Source organism: Bombina bombina, chromosome 1, assembly GCF_027579735.1.
Source record: "Bombina bombina isolate aBomBom1 chromosome 1, aBomBom1.pri, whole genome shotgun sequence".
NCBI lineage: Eukaryota > Metazoa > Chordata > Amphibia > Anura > Bombinatoridae > Bombina > Bombina bombina.
In genome coordinates, this window is record NC_069499.1 from 1,177,207,363 (window position 1) to 1,177,233,147 (window position 25,785).

At 40.3% G+C, this 25,785-nt stretch overlaps 1 protein-coding gene across 2 annotated transcripts in view; it reads left to right on the forward strand.

Moving 5' to 3' along the window:
• LOC128646942 (tRNA N(3)-methylcytidine methyltransferase METTL2) overlaps positions 1–25,785 on the forward strand; it is a 75,372-nt gene that overhangs the window by 37,677 nt on the left and 11,910 nt on the right. For both annotated transcript variants that reach the window (XM_053699754.1, XM_053699760.1), the window contains exons 5-6: positions 21,166–21,215; positions 21,437–21,497. In XM_053699754.1, the coding sequence (XP_053555729.1) occupies positions 21,166–21,215; positions 21,437–21,497 (111 nt within the window). The remainder of the gene's footprint in view (positions 1–21,165; positions 21,216–21,436; positions 21,498–25,785) is intronic.

The following is a 25,785-nucleotide window of genomic DNA, read 5'->3' on the forward strand; positions in this document are numbered from 1 at the left end:
AGAGGTAAACTTCAGATCAGGGGACAGCGGGCAGATTAATCTGCAAAGAGGTATGTAGCAGCTTATTATTTTCTGACAATGGAATTGATGAGAAAATTCTGCCATACCGATATAATGTAAACTCAGCCTTAAATGCAGTAGCAGCAACTGGTATCAGGCTGTCATGTATGTATATTTTACACTTCAGTATTCTGGGGAATGGCACTTCACTGGAATTATACTGTATGCATAAATCTTTAGCCTAATTTGCAGGGACTAGCAACAGGCTTTTTAATAACACTCAATTTATTAATGTTAAACGTTTTTTGCTGGCATGTAAAATCGTTTAATTTTCTGAGGTACTGGGTGAAAAAATGTTTTGGGCACTATTTTTTTCCACTTGGCAGTCGTTTTATTTAATTTATGACAGTTTACTGATCTCTCTCACTGTTATGTGTGAGGGGGAGGGACCTTTTTTGGTGCTTTTGCTACGCATCAAAAAATTCAGTCAGAAGTTTATTGTCTTCCCTGCATGATCCGGTTCATCTCTACAGAACTCAGGGGTCTTCAAAACTTGTTTTGAGGGAGGTAATCACTCACAGCAGAGCTGTGAGATTGTAGTTGACTGTGATAAAAAAAAAAAACGTTTATTTCTGTATTTTTTATTTTTTTTTCTGCTATCAGGGTTAGTTATCCTTTGCTAATGGGAGCAATCCTTTGCTAAAATTGTGTTTTTTACAAAGATTTGATGCTATAACTTTTCAGTTTATTAATTTTCAACTGTCATAACTTTTTCTGTGCTTCTTATAGGCACAGTACGTTTTCATATTATAGTAAATTACTTGAAAAATATTTCCAAGTTGCTAGTTTATTTGCTAGTGTGTTAAACATGTCTGATTCAGAGGAAGATATCTGTGCTATATGTGCTAAAGCCAAAGTGGAGCCCAATAGAAATTTATGTACTAACTGTATTGATGCTACTTTAAATAAAAGTCAATCTGTACAAATTGAACATATTTCACCAAACAACGAGGGGAGAGTTATGCCGACTAACTCGCCTCACGTGTCAGTACCTGCATCTCCCGCTCGGGAGGTGCGTGATATTGTAGCGCCGAGTACATCTGGGCAGCCATTACAAATCACATTACAGGATATGGCTACTGTTATGACTGAAGTTTTGGCTAAATTACCAGAACTAAGAGGTAAGCGTGATCACTCTGGGGTGAGAACAGAGTGCGCTGATAATATTAGGGCCATGTCAGACACTGCGTCACAATTTGCAGAACATGAGGACGGAGAGCTTCATTCTGCGGGTGACGGTTCTGATCCAAACAAACTGGATTCAGATATTTCAAATTTTAAATTTAAGCTGGAAAACCTCTGTGTATTACTAGGGGAGGTGTTAGCGGCTCTGAATGATTGTAACACAGTTGCAATACCAGAGAAAATGTGTAGGTTGGATAAATATTTTGCGGTACCGGCGAGTACTGACGTTTTTCCTATACCTAAGAGACTTACTGAAATTGTTACTAAGGAGTGGGATAGACCCGGTGTGCCGTTCTCACCCCCTCCGATATTTAGAAAGATGTTTCCAATAGACGCCACCACACGGGACTTATGGCAAACGGTCCCTAAGGTGGAGGGAGCAGTTTCTACTTTAGCTAAGCGTACCACTATCCCGGTGGAGGATAGCTGTGCCTTTTCAGATCCAATGGATAAAAAGTTAGAGGGTTACCTTAAGAAAATGTTTGTTCAACAAGGTTTTATATTGCAACCTCTTGCATGCATTGCGCCTGTCACGGCTGCAGCAGCATTTTGGTTTGAGTCTCTGGAAGAGACACTTGAATCAGCTCCATTAGATGAGATTACACACAAGCTTAAAGCCCTTAAGTTAGCTAACTCATTTATTTCAGATGCCGTAGTACATTTAACTAAACTTACGGCTAAGAATTCCGGATTCGCCATTCAGGCACGCAGAGCACTGTGGCTAAAATCCTGGTCAGCTGACGTTACTTCTAAATCTAAATTGCTTAATATACCTTTCAAAGGGCAGACCTTATTCGGGCCCGGGTTGAAAGAAATTATCGCTGACATTACAGGAGGTAAAGGCCATGCCCTGCCTCAAGACAGAGCCAAACCTAAGGCTAGACAGTCTAATTTTCGTTCCTTTCGTAATTTCAAAGCAGGAGCAGCATCAACTTCCTCTGCACCAAAACAGGAAGGAGCTGTTGCTCGCTACAGACAAGGCTGGAGACCTAACCAGTCCTGGAACAAGGGCAAGCAGGCCAGGAAACCTGCTGCTGCCCCTAAGACAGCATGAATCGAGGGCCCCCGATCCGGGAACGGATCTAGTGGGGGGCAGACTTTCTCTCTTCGCCCAGGCTTGGGCAAGAGATGTCCAGGATCCCTGGGCGTTAGAGATCATATCTCAGGGATACCTTCTAGACTTCAAATTCTCTCCCCCAAGAGGGAGATTTCATCTGTCAAGGTTGTCAACAAACCAAATAAAGAAAGAGGCGTTTCTACGCTGCGTACAAGATCTTTTATTAATGGGAGTGATCCATCCGGTTCCGCGGTCGGAACAAGGACAAGGGTTTTACTCAAATCTGTTTGTGGTTCCCAAAAAAGAGGGAACTTTCAGGCCAATCTTGGATTTAAAGATCCTAAACAAATTCCTAAGAGTTCCATCGTTCAAAATGGAAACTATTCGGACAATTTTACCCATGATCCAAAAGGGTCAGTACATGACCACAGTGGATTTAAAGGATGCTTACCTTTACATACCGATTCACAAAGATCTAAGGTTTGCCTTTTTAGACAGGCATTACCAGTTTGTAGCTCTTCCATTCGGATTGGCTACGGCTCCGAGAATCTTCACAAAGGTTCTGTGTGCTCTTCTGGCGGTACTAAGACCGCGAGGAATTGCGGTAGCTCCGTACCTAGACGACATTCTGATACAAGCTTCAAGCTTTTAAACTGCCAAGTCTCATACAGAGTTAGTACTGGCATTTCTAAGGTCACATGGATGGAAGGTGAACGAAAAGAAGAGTTCTCTCTTTCCACTCACAAGAGTTCCCTTCTTGGGGACTCTTATAGATTCTGTAGAAATTAAGATTTACCTGACAGAAGACAGGTTAACAAAGCTTCAAAATGCATGCCGTGTCCTTCATTACATTCAACGCCCGTCAGTAGCTCAATGCATGGAGGTGATCGGCTTAATGGTAGCAGCAATGGACATAGTACCCTTTGCACGTCTACATCTCAGACCGCTGCAATTGTGCATGCTAAGTCAGTGGAATGGGGATTACTCAGACTTGTCCCCTACTCTGAATCTGGATCAAGAGACCAGAAATTCTCTTCTATGGTGGCTTTCTCGGCCACATCTGTCCAGGGGGATGCCATTCAGCAGGCCGGACTGGACAATTGTAACAACAGACGCCAGCCTACTAGGTTGGGGCGCTGTCTGGAATTCTCTGAAGGCTCAGGGACAATGGAATCAGGAGGAGAGTCTCCTACCAATAAACATTCTGGAATTGAGAGCAGTTCTCAATGCCCTTCTGGCTTGGCCCCAGTTAACAACTCGGGGGTTCATCAGGTTTCAGTCGGACAACATCACGACTGTAGCTTACATCAACCATCAGGGAGGGACAAGAAGCTCCCTAGCAATGATGGAAGTATCAAAGATAATTCGCTGGGCAGAGTCTCACTCTTGCCACCTGTCAGCAATCCACATCCCGGGAGTGGAGAACTGGGAGGCGGATTTCTTAAGTCGTCAGACTTTTCATCCGGGGGAGTGGGAACTTCATCCGGAGGTCTTTGCCCAAATACTTCGACATTGGGGCAAACCAGAGATAGATCTCATGGAGTCTCGACAGAACGCCAAGCTTCCTCGTTACGGGTCCAGATCCAGGGATCCGGGAGCGGTTCTGATAGATGCTTTGACAGCACCTTGGACCTTCGGGATGGCTTATGTGTTTCCACCCTTCCCGATGCTTCCTCGATTGATTGCCAGAATCAAACAGGAGAGAGCATCAGTGATTCTAATAACGCCTGCATGGCCACGCAGGACTTGGTATGCAGATCTAGTGGACATGTCATCCTGTCCACCTTGGTCGCTACCTCTGAAACAGGACCTTCTGATCCAGGGTCCCTTCAAACATCAAAATCTAATTTCTCTGAAGCTGACCGCTTGGAAATTGAACGCTTGATTTTATCAAAACGTGGTTTTTCTGAGTCAGTTATTGATACCTTAATACAGGCTAGCAAGCCTGTTACCAGAAAGATTTACCATAAGATATGGCGCAAATACTTATATTGGTGCGAATCCAAGAGTTACTCATGGAGTAAGGTTAGGATTCCGAGGATATTGTCTTTTCTACAAGAAGGTTTAGAAAAGGGTTTATCCGCTAGTTCCTTAAAGGGACAGATTTCAGCTCTGTCCATTCTTTTACACAAACGTCTGTCAGAAGTTCCGGACGTTCAAGCTTTTTGTCAGGCTTTAGCTAGGATCAAGCCTGTGTTTAAAACTGTTGCTCCACCATGGAGTTTGAACTTAGTTCTTAATGTTTTACAGGGGGTTCCGTTTGAACCCCTTCATTCCATTGATATCAAGTTGTTATCTTGGAAAGTTCTGTTTTTAATGGCGATTTCCTCGGCTCGAAGAGTCTCTGAGTTATCTGCCTTACATTGTGATTCTCCTTATCTGATTTTTCATTCAGACAAGGTAGTTCTGCGTACTAAACCTGGGTTCCTACCTAAGGTGGTCACTAACAGGAATATCAATCAAGAGATTGTGGTTACATCTTTGTGTCCTAATCCTTCTTCGAAAAAGGAACGTCTGCTACACAATCTAGATGTAGTCCGTGCCCTGAAATTTTATCTACAGGCAACTAAGGATTTTCGACAAACGTCTTCCCTGTTTGTCGTTTATTCTGGTCAGAGGAGAGGTCAAAAAGCTTCGGCTACCTCTCTCTCCTTTTGGCTTCGTAGCATAATACGGTTAGCCTATGAGACTGCTGGACAGCAGCCTCCTGAAAGAATTACAGCACATTCTACTAGAGCTGTGGCTTCCACTTGGGCCTTTAAGAATGAGGCTTCTGTTGAACAGATTTGCAAGGCTGCAACTTGGTCTTCTCTTCATACTTTTTCCAAATTTTACAAATTTGACACTTTTGCTTCTTCGGAGGCTGTTTTTGGGAGAAAGGTTCTTCAGGCAGTGGTTCCTTCCGTATAAAGAGCCTGCCTGTCCCTCCCGTCATCCGTGTACTTTAGCTTTGGTATTGGTATCCCATAAGTAATGGATGATCCGTGGACTGGATACACTTAACAAGAGAAAACATAATTTATGCTTACCTGATAAATGTATTTCTCTTGTAGTGTATCCAGTCCACGGCCCGCCCTGTCACTTTAAGGCAGGTAATTTTTCCATTAAACTACAGTCACAACTGTACCCTATGGTTTTCCTTTCTCTGCATGTTTTCGGTCGAATGACTGGTAATGGCAGTTAGGGGAGGAGCTATATAGCAGCTCTGCTGGGTGAATCCTCTTGCACTTCCTGTTGGGGAGGAGTTAATATCCCATAAGTAATGGATGATCCGTGGACTGGATACACTACAAGAGAAATAAATTTATCAGGTAAGCATAAATTATGTTTTTTCTGAACATGAAGCCAAATGTTTTGTGGGGTACCTTAATTCTTGCATTCCTGACATTCAGTTCACATACGAGTGGCAGCACAATGCAATACATTTCTTGGATGTAGAACTAAGTTTCAATAGGTGTACAAAGAGAATAGATACTGGTATGTATCGCAAACCTATTGCAGGCAATTCCATTTTGCATTCTTCTAGTTCTCATCCCAGACATGTTTTTAGGGGGATTGCCAAGGGACAATTTCTCAGAACTAGGAGGATTAGTTCAAATGATGCTTCTTTTCATTCTCAGTCTCAGTCTTTAAGGAAAAGACTTGAGAATAGAGGTTATCCAATTCGGACCATTAATGATGCAATGAGGGATACTGATAAAATCGATCGTTCTAGTCTCATAAAATTTAACAGACAAAATATGCATTCTAGAAGACAAACTGATGAGAAACCATTGTTTATTACTAAATACTCAATGCAATATTACCAAATCTGTAATATCATTAAGAAATACCTACCCATTCTATATGGGGATGATCTTTTGAAAGATACCATTAGTAATGGTTGCAGGTTTGTGTATAAAAGGAATCTTACACTAGGTAACATGGTGTCCCCTAGTCAACTTCGAGCCCCTGGAAATCAGAGTTCTTGGCTCAGACATAATGGTACCTATAGGTGTGGAAAAAATTGTAAGGCTTGTGATGTTATCAAAGTAGGATCCAGCTTTAAATCCTATGTTACCAGAGACGAGTATAACACTAAGGGATGTGTCAATTGCTCCACCACTTTTGTGGTTTATCTAATTGGATGCAAGAGCCATAATTTACAATATATAGGCATGATAAGTCGTGATGTCCGTACCAGGATACGAGAACATTTGGGCTATATAAAGAATAAAATTGATTGTTCATAATTGGCCAGACACTTTATCACAGTTCATGGGAGGATGTGCGTGATTTTGAATGGAATGCAATAGAGACCATAAACAGACCTCCAAGGGGAGGAGATAAATGGTCTATTCTTGCTAGACAAGAGGTCTATTGGATTAATAAGATGTGCACATTAACCCCCTATGGATTTAACTCAGAAAATATTATTAATTTTTGGGAATAAAAGGTCAATATAGTGAAGGTTTACTTTACTTATTATCTATCTGATGTATCTTTAGTTTGCTTGTCTATCTACATATTCCTTTAGGGTTATATGGTTTGAAGCAATCCATTAGTTTTTGTTTTACTCTGTTTTGTTCATCTAAGATTCATTAATTTAAAGTTGTATTGAAACTATATCTATCTTATTGATTATAACCTTTGAGCTTCCATGTGTATATACATTCTTTGTCACTTTTAGAATAGTTCAGGGTATCTATCAATTATTCTAATCTAGGGACCTGCTTTAAGTCTTTATCTTAGGTGTTGGGACTTATGGATTGGCATTATATGCATTTATACGTTTATGCATGAGCTAATATATATGAAATTAAATTATATTTCTTTTTTGGTACTTTGTAATTGCTATTAATTCTAGGAACTCTGATTTACAGTATAGATTAGGACTTTAATGAATTTAACCTAACCGTTTCTATGTTATGAATTTTATTGCATTTATATCTTACCAATGGCTCCGATATCTATACTTTTTATAAAGATTTGCCATCCACAGTCAAACTGTCTTTTTTAACGTATATACATGTAATTTTATTATCATGTTTTCTTTTTTTGCATTTTCTTCTTGTGTTAAGTATGACTGTTTAACTTCAATGCAGTGTTAAGGGTTAATCTTTGTTCACTTGTAAGGGATGGAAGGGGAGGGGTGTTTTATGTTTTAACCAATGGGGAACATTTTACCTGTGTAAATAAGGGTGACACCTGTATGAATTTATGTCTATGATTACGGCTATACCCTGCCGAAACATGTAAGACTTTTTTTGTATCTTCCACCATCCCTTGATGTTACCTCCATATGCTTTTTTTGGATTTGGATCCTGAATAAAGTTTGGATTTTATTTATCTACATTGGCGATTTTCTGGACTTATTTTTTCTAGTTTTATTTCCATGTGTGATATGTTTGCACATATGACACCTATGTTTATTACATCTACTGTATATGTCCCTGATCTTCCTTTTCTATTGGTAGGGTAATAGAGATCATGTATATATATATTTTTTTTATATCACTATTTTGTTTGGTGCAAGTTTCTGTTTGAGGTTAGGTGCTCTGCGGAACACTAATCGTGGGGTTTTGTTTATACTGTTCTTAAGGATAGGATCTTTAAGGATTATAGGCCAATATTTGTTTAAGATCTTTCTGATTTGTGTGTGTTCAGAGTTATATTGGGTAATAAATACCGGGTCTTTCGAATATTCTTCATTTTTTAATTTGTGTGTCCCTTCTGATCTAGGTGCAAGGATAATATTTCTGTCTTCGTTCCTTGCTTTAATATAACTATCTTTGATTAGTTCAATTGGGTAGCCTTTCTCTCTGAATCTTGTTATTAGGACTTCAGATTGATCGTCATAAAGTGCCATTGTAATTCCTCCAAATTCTTCTGAACTGACTGTAGGGGATGTTGGTTGTCCAGCTATTCAGATGGTTACTTGAGAAGTGGAGAAAGTTGTTACTATCCACTTCTTTGAAATAGGTGGAAGACTTAACATCCCCCACGTCAGTCCATTCGAGATTTACATCCAAAAATTAAATTTTCTTTACTTGTATATTGTGAGTGAAAGATAGGCCCATATCATTGGAATTCAAATTGTTCAAATTGCTATTCCAGACGAAGATCAGATCATCTATATGTGTGTATATATATATCTATATCTCTCTCTTCAAATACGCCCATAAATAGATTGGCAAAGCTGGGGGCGAACCTAGTACCCATGGCTGTTTTTTTATCTGCATATAATAATCGTCTAAAAATTGAAAATAGTTGTGGGACAATATATATTCTATACATGTTAAAATAAACTTTCTCTTGTTAAGTGTATCCAGTCCACAGATCATCCATTACTTGTGGGATATTCTCCTTCCCAACAGGAAGTTGCAAGAGGATCACCCACAACAGAGCTGCTATATAGCTCCTCCCCTCACTGCCATATCCAGTCATTCTCTTGCAACTCTCAACAAAGATGGACGTAGTAAGAGGAGAGTGGTGTATTATAGTTAGTTTTTTAACTTCAATCAAAAGTTTGTTATTTTTAAATGGTAACGGAGTGTACCGTTTCATCTCAGGCAGCATTAGAAGAAGAATCTGCCTGTGATTTCTATGATCTTAGCAGAAGTAACTAAGATCCATTGCTGTTCTCACATATTCTGAGGAGTGAGGTAACTTCAGAGAGGGAATGGCGTGCAGGTTTTCCTGCAATAAGGTATGTGCAGTTAATATTTTTCTAGGGATGGAATTTGCTAGAAAATGCTGCTGATACCGGATTAATGTAAGTAAAGCCTTAAATGCAGTGATAGCGACTGGTATCAGGCTTATTAATAGAGATACATACTCTTATAAAAGTTATAAAAGTGTAATATAAAACGTTTGCTGTCATGTTTAATCGTTTTTATATATGTTTGGTGACAAAACTTATTGGGGCCTAGTTTTTTTCCACATGGCTGGTTTGATTTTTGCCTAGAAACAGTTCCTGAGGCTTTCCACTGTTGCAATATGAGTGGGAAGGGCCTATTTTAGTGCTTTTCTGTGCAGATAAAAATACTGACAGAGACATTCAGCTTCTTCCTGCATGATCCAGGACATCTCTGAAGGGCTCAAAAGGCTTCAAAGTCGTGTTTGAGGTGGGTAACAATCACAGTAGACTGTGGCAGTTGTTGTGACTGTGTTTAAAAAACGTTTTTGTCATTTATTATTCTGTTTTTGTTATTAAGGGGTTAATCATCCATTTTCAAGTGGGTGCAATGCTCTGCTGACTTGTTACATACACTGTAAAAAATTTCTTAGTGTAACTGCCTTTTTTCACTGTTATTTCAAATTTTGTCAAAATTTGTTTCTCTTAAAGGCACAGTAACGTTTTTTTATATTGCTTGTTAACTTGCTTTAAAGTGTTTTCCAACCTTGCTAGTCTCATTGCTAGTCTGTACAAACATGTCTGAAACAGAGGATACTTGTTCATTATGTTTAAAAGCCATGGTGGAGCCCCATAGGAGAATGTGTACTAAATGTATTGATTTCACCTTAAACAGTAAAGATCAGTCTATCTATAAAAGAATTGTCACCAGAGGGGTCTGTCGAGTTATGCCGACTAACTCTCCCCACGTGTCGGACCCTTCGCCTCCCGCTCAAGGGACGCACGCTAATATGGCGCCAAGTACATTAGGGACGCCCATAGCGATTACTTTGCAGGACATGGCTGCATTCATGAATAATACCCTGTCAGAGGTATTATCCAGATTGCCTGAATTGAGAGGCAAGCGCGATAGCTCTGGGGTTAGACGAGATACAGAGCGTGTAGATGCTGTAAGAGCCATGTATGATACTGCGTCACAATATGCAGAACCTGAGGACGGAGAGCTTCAGTCTGTGGGTGACGTCTCTGAATCGGGGAGACCTGATTCAGAGATTTCTAATTTTACATTTAAGCTTGAGAACCTCCGTGTATTGCTTGGGGAGGTATTAGCTGCTCCGAATGACTGTGACAATTATTAGTAAGGAGTGGGGCCCGGTGTGCCCTTTTCCCCACCTCCTATATTTAGAAAAATGTTTCCAATAGATGCCACTACACAGGACTTATGGCAGACTGTCCCTAAGGTGGAGGGAGCAGTTTCTACTTTAGCAAAGCGTACCACTATCCCGGTTGAGGACAGTTGTGCTTTTTCAGATCCAATGGATAAAAAAATTAGAGGGTTACCTTAAGAAAATGTTTATTCAACAAGGTTTTATTTTACAGCCCCTTGCATGCATTGCGCCTGTCACTGCTGCGGCGGCATTTTGGTTTGAGGCCCTGGAAGAGGCCATCCATACAGCTCCATTGACTGAAATTGTTGACAAGCTTAGAACTCTTAAGCTAGCTAACTCATTTGTTTCTGATGCCATTGTTCATTTGACTAAACTAACGGCTAAGAATTCTGGATTCGCCATCCAGGCGCGTAGGGCGCTATGGCTCAAATCCTGGTCAGCTGATGTGACTTCAAAGTCTAAATTACTCAACATTCCTTTCAAGGGGCAGACCTTATTCGGGCCTGGTTTGAAAGAAATTATTGCTGACATTACTGGAGGTAAGGGTCATACCCTTCCTCAGGACAGGGCCAAATCAAAGGCCATACAGTCTAATTTTCGTGCCTTTTGAAATTTCAAGGCAGGTGCAGCATCAACTTCCTCTGCTTCAAAACAAGAGGGAACTTTTGCTCAATCCAAGCAGGCCTGGAAACCTAACCAGTCCTGGAACAAGGGCAAGCAGGCCAGAAAGCCTGCTGCTGCCTCTAAGACAGCATGAAGGAGCGGCCCCCTATCCGACAACGGATCTAGTAGGGGGCAGACTCTCTCTCTTCGCCCAGGCGTGGGCAAGAGATGTTCAGGATCCCTGGGCGTTGGAGATCATATCTCAGGGATATCTTCTGGACTTCAAAGCTTCTCCTCCACAAGGGAGATTTCACCTTTCAAGATTATTTGCAAAACAGATAAAGAAAGAGGCATTCCTAAGATGCGTACAATATCTCCTTGTAATGGGAGTGATCCATCCAGTTCCGCGGACGGAACAAGGACAGGGGTTTTATTCAAATCTGTTTGTGGTTCCCAAAAGAGGGAACCTTCAGACCAATTTTGGATTTAAAGATCCTAAACAAATTCCTCAGAGTTCCGTCATTCAAGATGGAAGCTATTCAAACCATTTTACCCATGATCCAAGAGGGTCAGTACATGACCACAGTGGACTTAAAGGATGCCTACCTTTTACATTCCGATTCACAAGAATCATCATCAGTTCCTGAGGTTTGCCTTTCTAGACAGGCATTACCAATTTGTAGCTCTTCCATTCGGGTTGGCTACAGCCCCAAGAATTTTTACAAAGGTTCTGGGCTCACTTCTGGCGGTCCTAAGACCGCGAGGCATAGCGGTGGCTCCTTACCTGGACGATATCCTGATACAGGCGTCAAGCTTTCAAATTGCCAAATCTCATACAGAGATAGTTCTGGCATTCCTGAGGTCGCATGGGTGGAAAGTGAACGAAGAAAAGAGTTCTCTATCTCCTCTCACGAGGGTTTCCTTCCTAGGGACTCTTAATAGATTCTGTAGAAATGAAAATTTACCTGACGGAGTCCAGGTTATCAAAACTTATAAATGCTTGCCGTGTTCTTCACTCCATTCCGCGCCCCATGGTGGCTCAGTGCATGGAAGTAATCGGCTTAATGGTAGCGGCGATGGACATAGTGCCATTCGCGCGCCTGCATCTCAGACCGCTGCAATTATGCATGCTCAGTCAGTGGAATGGGGATTACACAGATTTGTCCCCTCTACTAAATCTGGATCAGGAAACCAGAGATTCTCTTCTCTGGTGGTTATCTCGGGCCCATCTGTCCAAGGGTATGACCTTTCGCAGGCCAGATTGGACAATTGTAACAACAGATGCCAGCCTTCTAGGTTGGGGTGCAGTCTGGAACTCCCTGAAGGCTCAGGGTTCATGGACTCAGGAGGAGAAACTCCTCCCAATAAATATTCTGGAGTTAAGAGCAATATTCAATGCTCTTCTGGCTTGGCCTCAGCTAGCAACACTGAGGTTCATCAGATTTCAGTCGGACAACATCACGACTGTGGCTTACATCAACCATCAAGGGGGAACCAGGAGTCGGAAGTCTCCAAGATAATTCGCTGGGCAGAGACTCACTCTTGCCACCTGTCAGCGATCCATATCCCAGGTGTAGAGAACTGGGAGGCGGATTTTCTAAGTCGTCAGACTTTTCATCCGGGGGAATGGGAACTCCATCCGGAGGTGTTTGCTCAATTGGTTCTCCGTTGGGGCAAACCAGAATTGGATCTCATGGCGTCTCGCCAGAATGCCAAGCTTCCTTGTTACGGATCCAGGTCCAGGGACCCAGAAGCGGCACTGATAGATGCTCTAGCAGCGCCTTGGTTCTTCAACCTGGCTTATGTGTTTCCACCGTTTCCTCTGCTCCCTCGTCTGATTTGCCAAAATCAAACAGGAAAGAGCATCGGTGATATTGATAGCGCCTGCATGGCCATGCAGGACCTGGTATGCAGACCTAGTGGACATGTCATCCTTTCCACCATGGACTCTGCTTCTGAGACAAGACCTTCTAATACAAGGTCCTTTCAATCATCCGAATCTACTTTCTCTGAGACTGACTGCATGGAGATTGAACGCTTGATCCTATCAAAGCGTGGCTTCTCCGAGTCAGTAATTGATACCTTAATACAGGCACGAAAGCCTGTCACCAGGAAAATTTACCACAAGATATGGCGTAAATATCTTCATTGGTGTGAATCCAAGAATTGCTCATGGAGTAGGGTTAGGATTCCTAGGATATTGTCCTTCCTCCAAGAGGGTTTGGACAAAGGATTATCAGCTAGTTCTTTAAAGGGACAGATTTCTGCTCTGTCTATTCTTTTACACAAGCGTCTGGCAGAAGTTCCAGACGTTCAGGCATTTTGTCAGGCTTTAGTTAGAATTAAGCCTGTGTTTAAGAACCAAGTTTAAGCTCCATGGAGGAGCAACAAGTTTAAAGTTCTTCAAGGGGTTCCGTTTGAACCCCTTCATTCTATTGATATCAAACTTCTTTCATGGAAAGTTCTTTTTCTGATGGCTATTTCCTCGGCTCAAAGAGTCTCGGAGTTATCTGCCTTACATTGTAATTCTCCTTATCTGATCTTTCATTCAGATAAAGTTGTTCTGCGTACAAAACCTGGGTTTTTACCTAAGGTGGTTTCTAACAAGAATATCAATCAAGAGATTGTTGTTCCATCATTATGTCCTAATCCTTCTTCAAAGAAGGAACGTCTTTTGCATAATTTAGACGTAGTCCGTGCCTTGAAGTTTTACTTACAGGCTACTAAAGATTTTTGCCAAACATCTAACCTGTTTGTTGTTTACTCTGGACAGAGGAGAGGTCAGAAGGCCTCGGCAACCTCTCTTTCTTTTTGGCTTCGGAGTATAATCCGTTTAGCCTATGAGACTGCTGGACAGCAGCCTCCTGAAAGGATTACAGCTCATTCTACTAGAGCTGTGGCTTCCCTTCATACTTTTTCCAAATTTTACAAATTTGATACTTTTGCTTCTTCGGAGGCTGTTTTTGGGAGAAAGGTTCTACAGGCAGTGGTTCCTGCCTTGTCCCTCCCATCATCCGTGTACTTTAGGACTGGATACACTTAACAAGAGAAAACATAATTTATGCTTACCTGATAAATGTATTTCTCTTGTAGTGTATCCAGTCCACGGCCCGCCCTGTCCTTTTCAGGCAGGTCTAAATTTTAATTAAACTACAGTCACCACTGCACCCTATGGTTTCTCCTTTCTCGGCTTGTTTCGGTCGAATGACTGGATATGGCAGTGAAGGGAGGAGCTATATAGCAGCTCTGCTGTGGGTGATCCTCTTGCAACTTCCTGTTGGGAAGGAGAATATCCCACAAGTAATGGATGATCCGTGGACTGGATACACTACAAGAGAAATACATTTATCAGGTAAGCATAAATTATGTTTTTGTTGTTGCAATGGTAAATATGTCATTTTCAAGGTAACTACCTACAGCATTTATACCCAATTTGTGATCGATATTCGAATATAATGGCCCTACATCGCATTTTAGCCAAAGATGCTGGTTTCCTCTTTTAACTGTTAGTAGTTTATTTAGTAAGTCCGTAGTATCTCTAATATAGGATGGTAATTTGATTACATATTTTTGTAATTGGAGGTCTGCATATTCAGATAAACGATCAGTGAGGCTATTTATTCCCGCAATGATGGGTCTTCCTGGGGGTGTAGTATGTTTTTTGTGAATTTTCGGGAGGTGATAGTAAAATGGGATACTAGGGTAATCAGGGAGTAAGGTTTTTTTTTTGTTTTTTTTTGTTTTTTTTTATATTAAGAATACCCTTATCAAATCCATCCATGACTAGATTTTTAAGAATTCTACTAAATAGTAATGTTGGATCCCTTTCGAGTTTCATGTAATACTCAGTGTCACATATAATACGTTTAGCTTCAGTTATATAATCTGAGTAGTCCTGTAGGACTATTCCCCCACCCTTGTCTGCTTGGCGTATCAATACATTTTGGTCATTCATTAGTCTGTTGAGGGCATGTTTTTCATTAGGCCAAATATTTTTTAAATCATTGTTAATGTTCTTTCTCTGGTTCTTTTTTTAAAAAATATTTTAGTTAGATCATCCAACACTAGCTGTTGGAAAAGATCAATATAGGAGCCTTCCTCTCTAGGGGAATTAAAGGTGGAGGGTGGTGCTAGTGAAGTATGTGCTATTTGTTCAAACTGTTGGTCAAATAGTTTGTTTCTGTGTACACAACTTGTTCTAAATTTCTAGGATCCATTCCATCAATTAGTATTGGTGTCCCTTCTAATTTGTTTTCTTAGATGATTAGCTGCAAAATATCTCTGTAATGACAGCTTTCTTGTAAATGAATTAATGTCAACATACAGATTAAAGATGTTAGGTTGGGGGGAGGGGGCAAAAGGATAAACCTCTACCTAGAAACCTAATCACATAATTGGATAGTATATGTGATGACAAATTGAAAATGCATTCTTTCAATTTCTTTAACTTTTTGTTTTTTGAGGGTGTGCCCTCTTCTTCCTCATTTGGGAAAGATCGTTTTTTGTAGTTCTGTGCTATTTTCGTTTTGTCTCATAATGGGGCCAGGGGGTCTTTCCCCTAAAAAATTATTCTCAAGCGAGGTAGAAGGTCTTTCTTGTCGCATATTTTGCTGTTCATGTATTCTATCGGGTAAGTCATTACTATCATTGGACAGTGTGTGGAACCTGTTTTGTAGTGGGGTTTCATAATAATTGGATGAATTATTAGGATGTCTGTCATTTTGTCCCCAATAGTTCTATCATTTGGTCTTTGATATGGTGAAAAATTTGGTCCATTATTTTGATTAAATCTCTGTTGTGTCCTATTGCCCCCATGTTGGTCAGCTGGAGGTTTCCAAGTATAGTGTGGTTTATTCTGTATACTGCTATTGTTATGGGTATGGTATTCTTGTGTTCTCCAACTATTATTTTTGATATGGGAATCGCCGTTACCACCATGGCTATAATATAGTCTAGGCATAGTGGAATTCTGGCCCACTTGATGCTGATTATTATGGTGATTCACCCCTTGGTACTGGCGACTTCCATTTCCACCACTATGTGGTTTATTTTTGTTCTTATTTTTCTTATTTTGTACTGTCATCCAAGTGGAATCCCTATTCTCAACTTTGTCTGTTTCAGATTTTTTATTGTAAGTATATACAATCCCCTTAGTGTAATCATCATCATCCCTTGCTAATTTGGAATTTTTCCTGTCAATACCCAGTTTTATGTTTTGTTTCTTTGATTGTTCTTTATTGACCAAATATATTGAAGATATTGCATACATTTAGGTACATACAGTGTGCAGTAATTACATTACAAAACTGGCAGGTATATAATTTCTTGTTCAGATTTTTATTTATTTTTAAACAATATAATTAAAAAGAAAACATAAATAAAGGAAAAGTAACAAAAAAGTAGGTATCAACAATATTAACATGTACATAAATTATGAACAATAAACAGTACTCCACGCGGAGAACAAAATAGCAATATCAGATCTTTTGTATGTATGTATTTATGTGTGTGTATGTGTGTGTATATATGTCATGAAAACTTAAGCACCTTAATGTTTGGGGAATTTCAAGGCGATGCATGAATAATACTATGATATATTGCACTACGTCTTGTCTTAACATAATTATATTCTTCTAGTCTCAACATTCCATTACAAGTTTCTATCCAACTGACTATTGTAGGAATGTTTGAGTTTAATATGAAGGCAGATGCTGGAATCCCAGGAACAGCAAGTCTTGGTTGTCAAGTGCTTGGGCTTCCAGCAGTATGTAGATCTATGTTATGCGGTACTCTGGGCTATATACCACATGACGTAGATCTACATCCATATAACAGAAGGGGTTAATCATATAGCGCTCAAGAAATGGGCATGTGATAAAGCAGGAGATGTGAAAATTAATTGGAAATTTGCTAGAGGGTGGTGTACTCTCTGACTCATGGAAGTTTTAATTTTGACCTCTATGTCCCTTTTAAAAGTATTTCCTGTTTGCAGTTTAATTGCATTCACCAACCTCTCTACATTATGTTATAAGTGGGACTAGAATTCACATAAACATAACACCTAATATGAGTCATGGGTCTTGTTCACGTCTTGTAAATGAACACACCAGGTATTACAAAATGACAGTTTTACTGAAGATCAAATTATAAACCACAAAAACTCTAAGCTAAACAAATGTGTTTATTGTAGCAGAAGGAACACTGGAAAGTAACTGTGATTGTATAATTATAATTTAGTAAAGGTTTTATGTTTTTGTAATAGATCCTTCTAGTAGCTTAGATGCTTCAGTGTTTCCTTTGCGTTCCCTAAGGTCACAATACACAGTTCACTTCCCTTGGTTTCCTCCTTCATATAAATTCTGCTGGCTAAGGGATGCACCTCACTGCTTATCCTGCCATGCATCAGAGAGCAGCGCTATGTTGTGCTGGAACAGAGGCCATCATAATGTCATGCTGTCACTGTGGTTTCTCCATCACACTTATATATATTTTTATAGCATTCTAAATATATTCTGCATAGCAATAAAAAGGGTACAGTGATTATGGGACCTCTTCATACATAGTAAGATCAAGAAAAGTGGCTTTACAGTCTCGAAGAGCTGAGAGAGGAAGGTTGAGACAAGGTGAAATTAATAAAGTCCGAAGAATAAATGTGATATATTCACTTAATTCAGATTTATTGTTCACGTAAAGGAACCTAAAAGTGCAAAACGAAAATGTTGTAATTTTCTATGTGCATATTACAGATAGTTAAAGTAAAAGTCAACCATAGCGTTTTTGAAACGCTAGGGTTGACTGTTGAAACAAATAAAGGGCAGTTTCTTTCACCTCTTAACAAAATATTTTTTTACCGTGGGCTGCTGTAGCAGCTAAGAACGGTGAACGGTTGAAACGAATAAAGGCACTTTCTGCATGAAGTATCTTACACTTCATGAATGAAAGTGCCCTTTATTTGTGTCAGGGGGTGGGATGTGTCAGGTGGGAGGTTGATCTCTACACTATATCTAAAATTAACCCTACACGCTACCTAATTAACCCCTTCACTGCTGGGCATAATACTAGTGTGGTGCACAGCGGCATTTAGCAGCCTTCTAATTACCAAAAAGCAATGCCAAAGCCATGTGTCTGCTATTTATGAACAAAGGGGATCCCAGAGAAGCATTTGTGCCATGATTGCACAAGCTGTTTGTAAATCATTTCAGTGAGAAACCTAAAGTTGGTGAAAAAGTTAACAATTTTTTTTTATTTGATTGCATTTGGTGGTGTGAAATATACCAAAATTGCCTAGATCAATACTTTGGGTTGTCTACTAAAAAAAAGATATACATGTTAAGAGTTTTTCCGGGATTCCTGACAGATATCAGTGTTACGCTGTAACTATCTCTAATTTTGAGAGAAAAAATGATTTGGAAATAGAAAAGTGCTATATGTACTTATTGCCCGATAACTTGCAAAGAACATGTAAACTCAGAACAAAATTTAGAAACTATTTAGCATGGGAGTTTTTTGGTGGTTTTAGATGTGTAACAGACTTTGGGGGTCAAAGTTAGAAAACATGTGTGAGTTTTTTATTTTCAATTTTTTTTATCATATTTTATAAAAAATGTTATAGTAAATGATATGATGAAAATAGTATCTTTAGAAAGTCAATTTAACCCCTTAATGACCACAGCACTTTTCCATTTTCTGTCCGTTTGGGACCAAGGCTATTTTTACATTTTTGCGGTCTTTGTGTTTAGCTGTAATTTCCCTCTTACTCATTTACTGTACCCACACATATTATATACCGTTTTTCTCGCCATTAAATGGACTTTCTAAAGATACCATTATTTTCATCATATCTTATAATTTACTATAAAAAAAATTATAAAATATGAGGAAAAAATGGAAAAAAACACACTTTTTCTAACTTTGACCCCCAAAATCTGTTACACATCTACAACCACCAAAAAACACCCATGCTAAATAGTTTCTAAATTTTGTCCAGAGTTTATAAATACCCAATGTTTACATGTTCTTTGCTTTTTTTGCAAGTTATAGGGCCATAAATATAAGTAGCACTTTGCTATTTCCAAACCACTTTTTTTCAAAATTAGCGCTAGTTACATTGGAACACTGATATCTTTCAGGAATCCCTGAATATCCCTTGACATGTATATATATTTTTTTAGAAGACATCCCAAAGTATTGATCTAGGCCCATTTTGGTATATTTCATGCCACCATTTCACCGCCAAATGCGATCAAATAAAAAAAAAAAGTAAAGTTTTTCCAAATTTTAGGTTTCTCACTGAAATCATTAACAAACATTTTGTGCAATTATGGCACAAATGGTTGTAAATGCTTCTCTGGGATCCCCTTTGTTCAGAAATAGCAGACATATATCGCTTTGGCGTTGTTTTTAAGTAATTAGAAGTCCGCTAAATGCTGCTGCACACCACAAGTGTATTATGCTCAGCAGTGCAGGGGTTAATTAGGGAACTTGTAGGGAGCTTGTAGGGTTAATTTTAGCTTTAGTGTAGTGTAGTAGACAACCCCAAGTATTGATCTAGGCCCATTTTGGTATATTTCAGGCCACCATTTCACCGCCAAATACGATTAAATTAAAAAAAATAGTCAACTTTTTCACAAACTTTAGGTTTCTCACTGAAATTATTTAGAAACAACTTGTGCAATTATGGTACAAATGGTTGTAAATGATTCTCTGGGATCCCCTTTGTTCAGAAATAGCAGACATATATGGCTTTGGTGTTGCTTTTTGGTAATTAAAAGGCCGCTAAATGCCACTGCGCACAAAACGTGAATTATGCCCAGCAGTGAAGGGGTTAATTAGGTAGCTTGTAGGGAGCTTGCAGGGTTAATTTTAGCTTTAGTGTAGAGATCAGCTTCCCACCTGACACATCAGACCCCCTGATCCCTCCCATAGAGCTCTCTTCCCTCCCCCACCCCACAATTGTCCCCGCCATCTTAAGTACTGGCAGAAAGTCTGCCAGTACTAAAATAAAAGGTGTTTTTTTTTACTTTTTTTTTTTAAGCATATTTACATATGCTGCTATGTAGGATCCCCCCTTAGCCCCCAACCTCTCTGATCCCCCCCAAAACAGCTCTCTACCCCCCCCCCCCCACTGCCTTATTGGGGGCCATCTTGGGTACTGGCAGCTGTCTGCCAGTACCCAGTTTGCATATAAAAATGTTTTTTTTTAATTTATTTCAGTTTTTTCTGTAGTGTAGCTCCCCCCCCCCCCCCCCCAGATCAATCCCCCACCCCCTCCCAGATCCCTTCCATTACGTTTTATTTTTATTATTTTGTACAAAAATATGTACAAGTTTCTGTAGTGTAAGCGGTTCCCACCCGCTCCCTCCCCGTGCACGCGCCCTCCCGCCGCCCCCTGTGCACGCGCGCGCGCCTGTGCGCGCCCCCGGCGATCCCGCCCCCCTCTCTGACTAAGAAGCCATCGATGGCCGCCCACCCACCTCCCATTTACGCTCCCACCCACCAACGAATGCGGCCATCGATGTCCGGTGCAGAGAGGGCCACAGAGTGGCTCTCTCTGCACCGGAGGGGCAAAAATTGTTATTGCAGGATGCCTCGATATCGAGGCATCCTGCAATAACCGGAAAGCAGCTGGAAGTGATCAGGATCGCTTCCAGCTGCTTTCCAAACCGAGGACGTGCAGGGTACGTTCTCAGGCATTAACTGCCTTTTTTCTGAGGACGTACCCTGCACATCCTCGGTCGTTAAGGGGTTAATGGCGAGAAAACCTGTATATAATATGTGTGGGTACAGTAAATGAGTAAGAGGAAAATTACAGCTAAACACAAACACAGCAGAAATGTAAAAATAGCCCTGGTCCTTAACGGTAAGAAAATTGAAAAATGGTCTGGTCACTAAGGGGTTAAAACCTCACCAGTGCAGCATGGAGAGAAATCATATAAAACCTTATATTGGAATGTAGGGGTCTCCGCTTCACTTTCAGAACCCTGCATAGCGAAATAAACATTACTCGTGCTAAAAATTTGCCTTTATAAAATAATTTAATGGATGAGATTTCTTAGATCATTTTGCCTGATTGGAAAGTTTTAGATCATCGGGCCCTCAAGTTGAATTGCAGGTTTTTAGTATGACGCATGAGAAGACCTGGTATGAAAGAGGCGTGATTCGACTTTACTGGAAGGTCCTCAACAGAAAGTGATTGTATGTGCAAGAGTGTTTTCAATATATTTTGCCACTGACTCTTGCTCCTCTTCTCTCTTTAGGTGGGCTGTGGAGTTGGCAACACCGTCTTCCCAATTCTGAAAAATAATGCGTAAGTGATTTATGCCACTTCTGATCTTCTTTAAGTCTTATGTAATGTGTTTTGATTCAGTGAGATTTTGTGGGACTTCCCTTTCAGTTCACAAATGTATTTCTATAACATTTTCCATAATGTGTTCTACTGTGTGTGGGTTGTACAACAAGTGTAAAGCTTTGAATGTAGGACCTTAAATCAATACTGATCCTGTCCTTTCCTATTTCAAACCAATTAAGGGACCGAGGAGTGTTTGTATACTGCTGTGACTTCTCCAGTACGGCCGTAGAGCTGGTAAAGGTAAGAAATATTTATAATTTGCTGAAGAAACAGGAGTGATGTATGATTAGATTTGGAAATAGCATGTACAGCTATCTTAAAGGGACAGTCTAGTCAGAATTAAACTTTCATGATTCAGATAGGGCTTGTAATTTTAAACAACTTTCCAATTTACTTTAATCAAAATAGCTTTGTCCTCTTGGTATTCTTTGTTGAAAACTAAACATAGGTCAGCTCCTATGCTAATTTCTAAGCCCTTGAAGGCCGCCTCTTATGTTAGTGCATTTGACAGCTTTTCACAGCTAAAGGGTATTAGTTTGTGTGCCATATAGATAATAATTTTCCAATCTGTCTTAACAAGAGCCCCCAACCCAGCTGAAGAGAAGCACCCGAAAACATGATGCTACCACCACCATTCTTCAGTTCAACTTTGCCTCTTCAGACATAGCACATTTTTAGTCATGGTTTGAGGTGACTGAATTAATCTTTTGACATAAATTAGACGGGCTTGGATGCTCCTAATTGCAAGAAAGCGTTTCCGTTTTACCACCATAGCCCAGTCTTGCACAATACGAGAGATTGTGGTCACATGCAAGGAGTGACCGGTACCTGTCAGAAATTCCTGTAGCTCCTTCAGTGTGGTTGTTAGCCTTTTGGTAGCTGCCCTGATAAATTTTCTCCTCGTCCTCTCATCAACTTTGTAGGGTCATCCTGATCTTTGTAGGGTCATCCTGATGAAGTGCATCTGAGCATGCGCAAAACGCATCAGATCTTCCGCAGCTGCCCTTCCACTGTGTGTGTATAACACCTGCAAGCTTGATTAAATCACTTGATGCTTCGATACTTGGGTTCCTCTTTTTTTTTTCCTTTTTTGTATTCCTGGCAGAGAGAGCCATTCAAGGACCGGTATCCCTTATTCTGTACATACAGATTTTCCCTGCAATATCCCATAGCGTTGATCTGCCTCTTTGACCAACCAAGTCCTTCCGTACTTCTGACATCAGGAAGGAGGGTCCTCCTAACGGCAAACATTCCCGTGGACTACGGAGTACTGCCTGACAAGAATAGTCAGCTAGGACCAACAGTGATCCAGATGATCCGGAGAGGTGAGACGCTCACCATCTCGCTCCTCATCAACACCTGGTAACCCCTCAGCGCATTGGAGGTACATTACGCATTGAAGCAAGACAGGCTCTCACGTGCATTATCGGAAGTACTTACTCACACCCAGACTGAGGTATTGATACTCTAAGCTGTGTTCACACTGATCTTAAGAGGTTACTAACCCTCTTTGACACAGCTCTGCATGGACACTTTTAACACTTACTTGCACGGACTATATGTGCACTCAAGCTATGGAGGGATATTGTATCTCTGGAACATATACAGATAAGACTGACTTTTTATATTTCTTTCTCACAAGATACATATATTGATCCTGATCTTTGCAATGTCTCAGTAGTGCCACATTTTCTCCACTTATTGATGATGGTTTTGACAGTTCTCCATGGTACATCCTGTGTCTTCGATATTTTTTTTATATCCCTCTTCTGATTGTTTTTTTTTTTTAACTATTCGCTCTCGCAGTTTCTTTGGCAACTTCTTGCGGATCATAGCTCTCCCAATAGAATGCAAATCCTAAAGCAACAGCTGACTTTAATCTAGGTTTAATCAGAATTACTATGATTGATGGCAGGTGTATGCTATTTACCTACAGCCGTGATTCAGAATGTGATTGGTTAACTGAGAGCACAACTATGCCCCCCCATATCAAAAGGTGTGCAGATTTATGTGAGGGTGTTATAGTAGTGTTTGTGTTTTGTTTGTTTGTTTTTTAAATCATGCTTCTAATTAACTATTCATCTTTTGTTTTTTTTCCTCTCTGGATTTTTGTTGGTTGAAATATCAAATTAGATAGGAAAAAGCCTGACATTTACATGTTTATTTCTGTCTTTAAATTTAACCTTTTAACGCCGTTGCGACGTTCTATTCCGTCCTAACTGCGCTGGGGCTTTAGCGCCGTTAGGACGGAATAGAATGTCCGAGCCGTTTGGCTGTCCTGAAGCCAACAGCGCTTCTTGGATGGGATCGCGGTCTGGAGGGCTTGCCTAGCTTCATAGGGACGCCCCCCTGACCCGATCCCATCATTGAAATTTCGTGATCATGTGCACGATTGCGGGATTTCAACTTGTCTACATCGGAACAACGTTCCGATGTAGACAAAATTACCCTGTCATGAAAGGGTTAAAAAAAACTGTAATTTCATAAGGGTGTGTATACTTTTTATATCCACTGTACTTAGATCCATTATAGTAAAAAAAAAAAAAAATTACATGCTCTAATCTATAAGCACATGTCATTTAAGACTATCAACCCTAGGCTACTGTGTATTTAACCCCCACAAAAGGGTTAAACGCACAGAAATGCTGCTTGAGACATGCAGAGTCCAATCTAGCCTGGTCTGGAGGGCTTGCCTAGCTTCATAGGGACGCCCCCCTGACCCGATCCCATCATTGAAATTTCGTGATCATGTGCACGATTGCGGGATTTCAACTTGTCTCAACTTTTAGTATGTGTGTGTCTTAGGTTTTATACAGGGATTTATGTATAAACTTAACATTTGGCAGTTGGTTTTATTTGCTTGCTTAGCTACAACAGGCTAACTGGCAAACTGCTTGAGTTTGAAACCAGCTGCAGCTACTTGCATCTTATGTTGTAAGCTGAGGGAAACGCGCGCCTTTTGCTTGCTGCGTAGTTTCCTCTCTCTGGCGGTCATGTGACTTCTCTCTGCTGTCGGATATTCACGGAGCGGAGTCATTGAATTTAAGTCTCTTCAGTGTCTATCTACTATTCAATCGTTTTAGAGACTTCTGGCAGCCAAATTGTGGTATTAAAAATTCTTAAAGTGACAGTGTATTTAAAATAATATCTACAATTTGGGGAATATTTTTATTTAGTATTATAAACATGGACTCTGTGTTTTTTGATAAATGCTTGTCATGCCTAGAGGCACAAATTGTTTTGCCTATATAATTCTGTGCTACATGCTTAGCTAGAACACTTCAATTTAAAGACAAATAGTTGCCCTCTGAGCCCAATGTCTCTCAGGATGATGCTGTTCAGGCAATGCCACGGCGTTCTCCTCAAACGTCCCAAGCCTCTATGGCGTCACATATAGTGCCCTGCAGTTCCTCTCAGCCTCCTGGAGGAATTTATTTGCCTGCAGATTTTGCTGCACAGGTATCTTCTGCAGTAACTGCTGCATTATCTGCTTTTCCTATGCTGGGAAAACACAAGAGAAAAATTAGACATTCAGATAGTAAGATTTCTGTTCCACCTACTGCTACGCAGGTTGCCCTCCCTCATAAGTCTGATGAGGAGGATACGCCGGTAGCCTCTGAGGGTGAAATCTCAGATTCGGACAGTATTATTCCTTCATCTGATACTGAAGAAGTAAACTTCAGATTTAAGCTTGAACACCTTTGTGTACTGTTAAAGGAGGTATTGGCTACTTTGGACGACTCCGATACTTCTGTCGTTGTCAACTCTAAGAAGTCTAGTAAACTTAATAAATACTATGATGTTTCTTCCTCTGTGGAAGTTTTCCCTGTCCCAGACCATGTGACGGAGATTATTTCACAGGAATGGGAGAAGACCGGGATTCCTTTCTACCTATCTCCTGTATTTAAAAAGATGTTTCCTGTTGTTGACTCCATTAAAGATTCTTGGCGCACGGTGCCTAAAGTAGAAGGGGCTATTTCTACTCTGGAAAAGTACGATCCCTATAGAGGATATCTGCTCCTTTAAGGATCTCATGGACAAAAAGCTGGAAGCTTATTTGAAGATGATGTATGTTCATCAAGGTCTTCAATGGCAGCCTGCAGTTTTTGTATTGCCACAGTAGCAAGTGCGGAATCTTATTGGTGCAACGACTTGTCTAAATCAATTATAGTAGAGACTCCGTTGGAGGAGATACAAGATAGGATTAAGGCTTTCAAACTAGCCAATTACTTTATTTCTGATGCTAACATGCAAGTTATTAGACTGGGAGCCAAGATGTCTGGCTTCACTGTCCTAGCCTGCAGGGCATTGTGGCTAAAATCTTGGTCAGCTGATGTCACCTCTAAGTCCAAGCTTCTGGCGCTTCCTTACAAGGGGAAGACCTTGTTCGGACCTGGTCTGGCAGAAATAATTTCTGATATTACGGGTGGAAAAGGGTCTTTTCTACCTCAAGACAAGAAGAACAGACTCAAAGGACGTCAAAGTAATTTTTGTTCCTTTCGTTACTTCAAAGGTCAAAAGTCTTCCT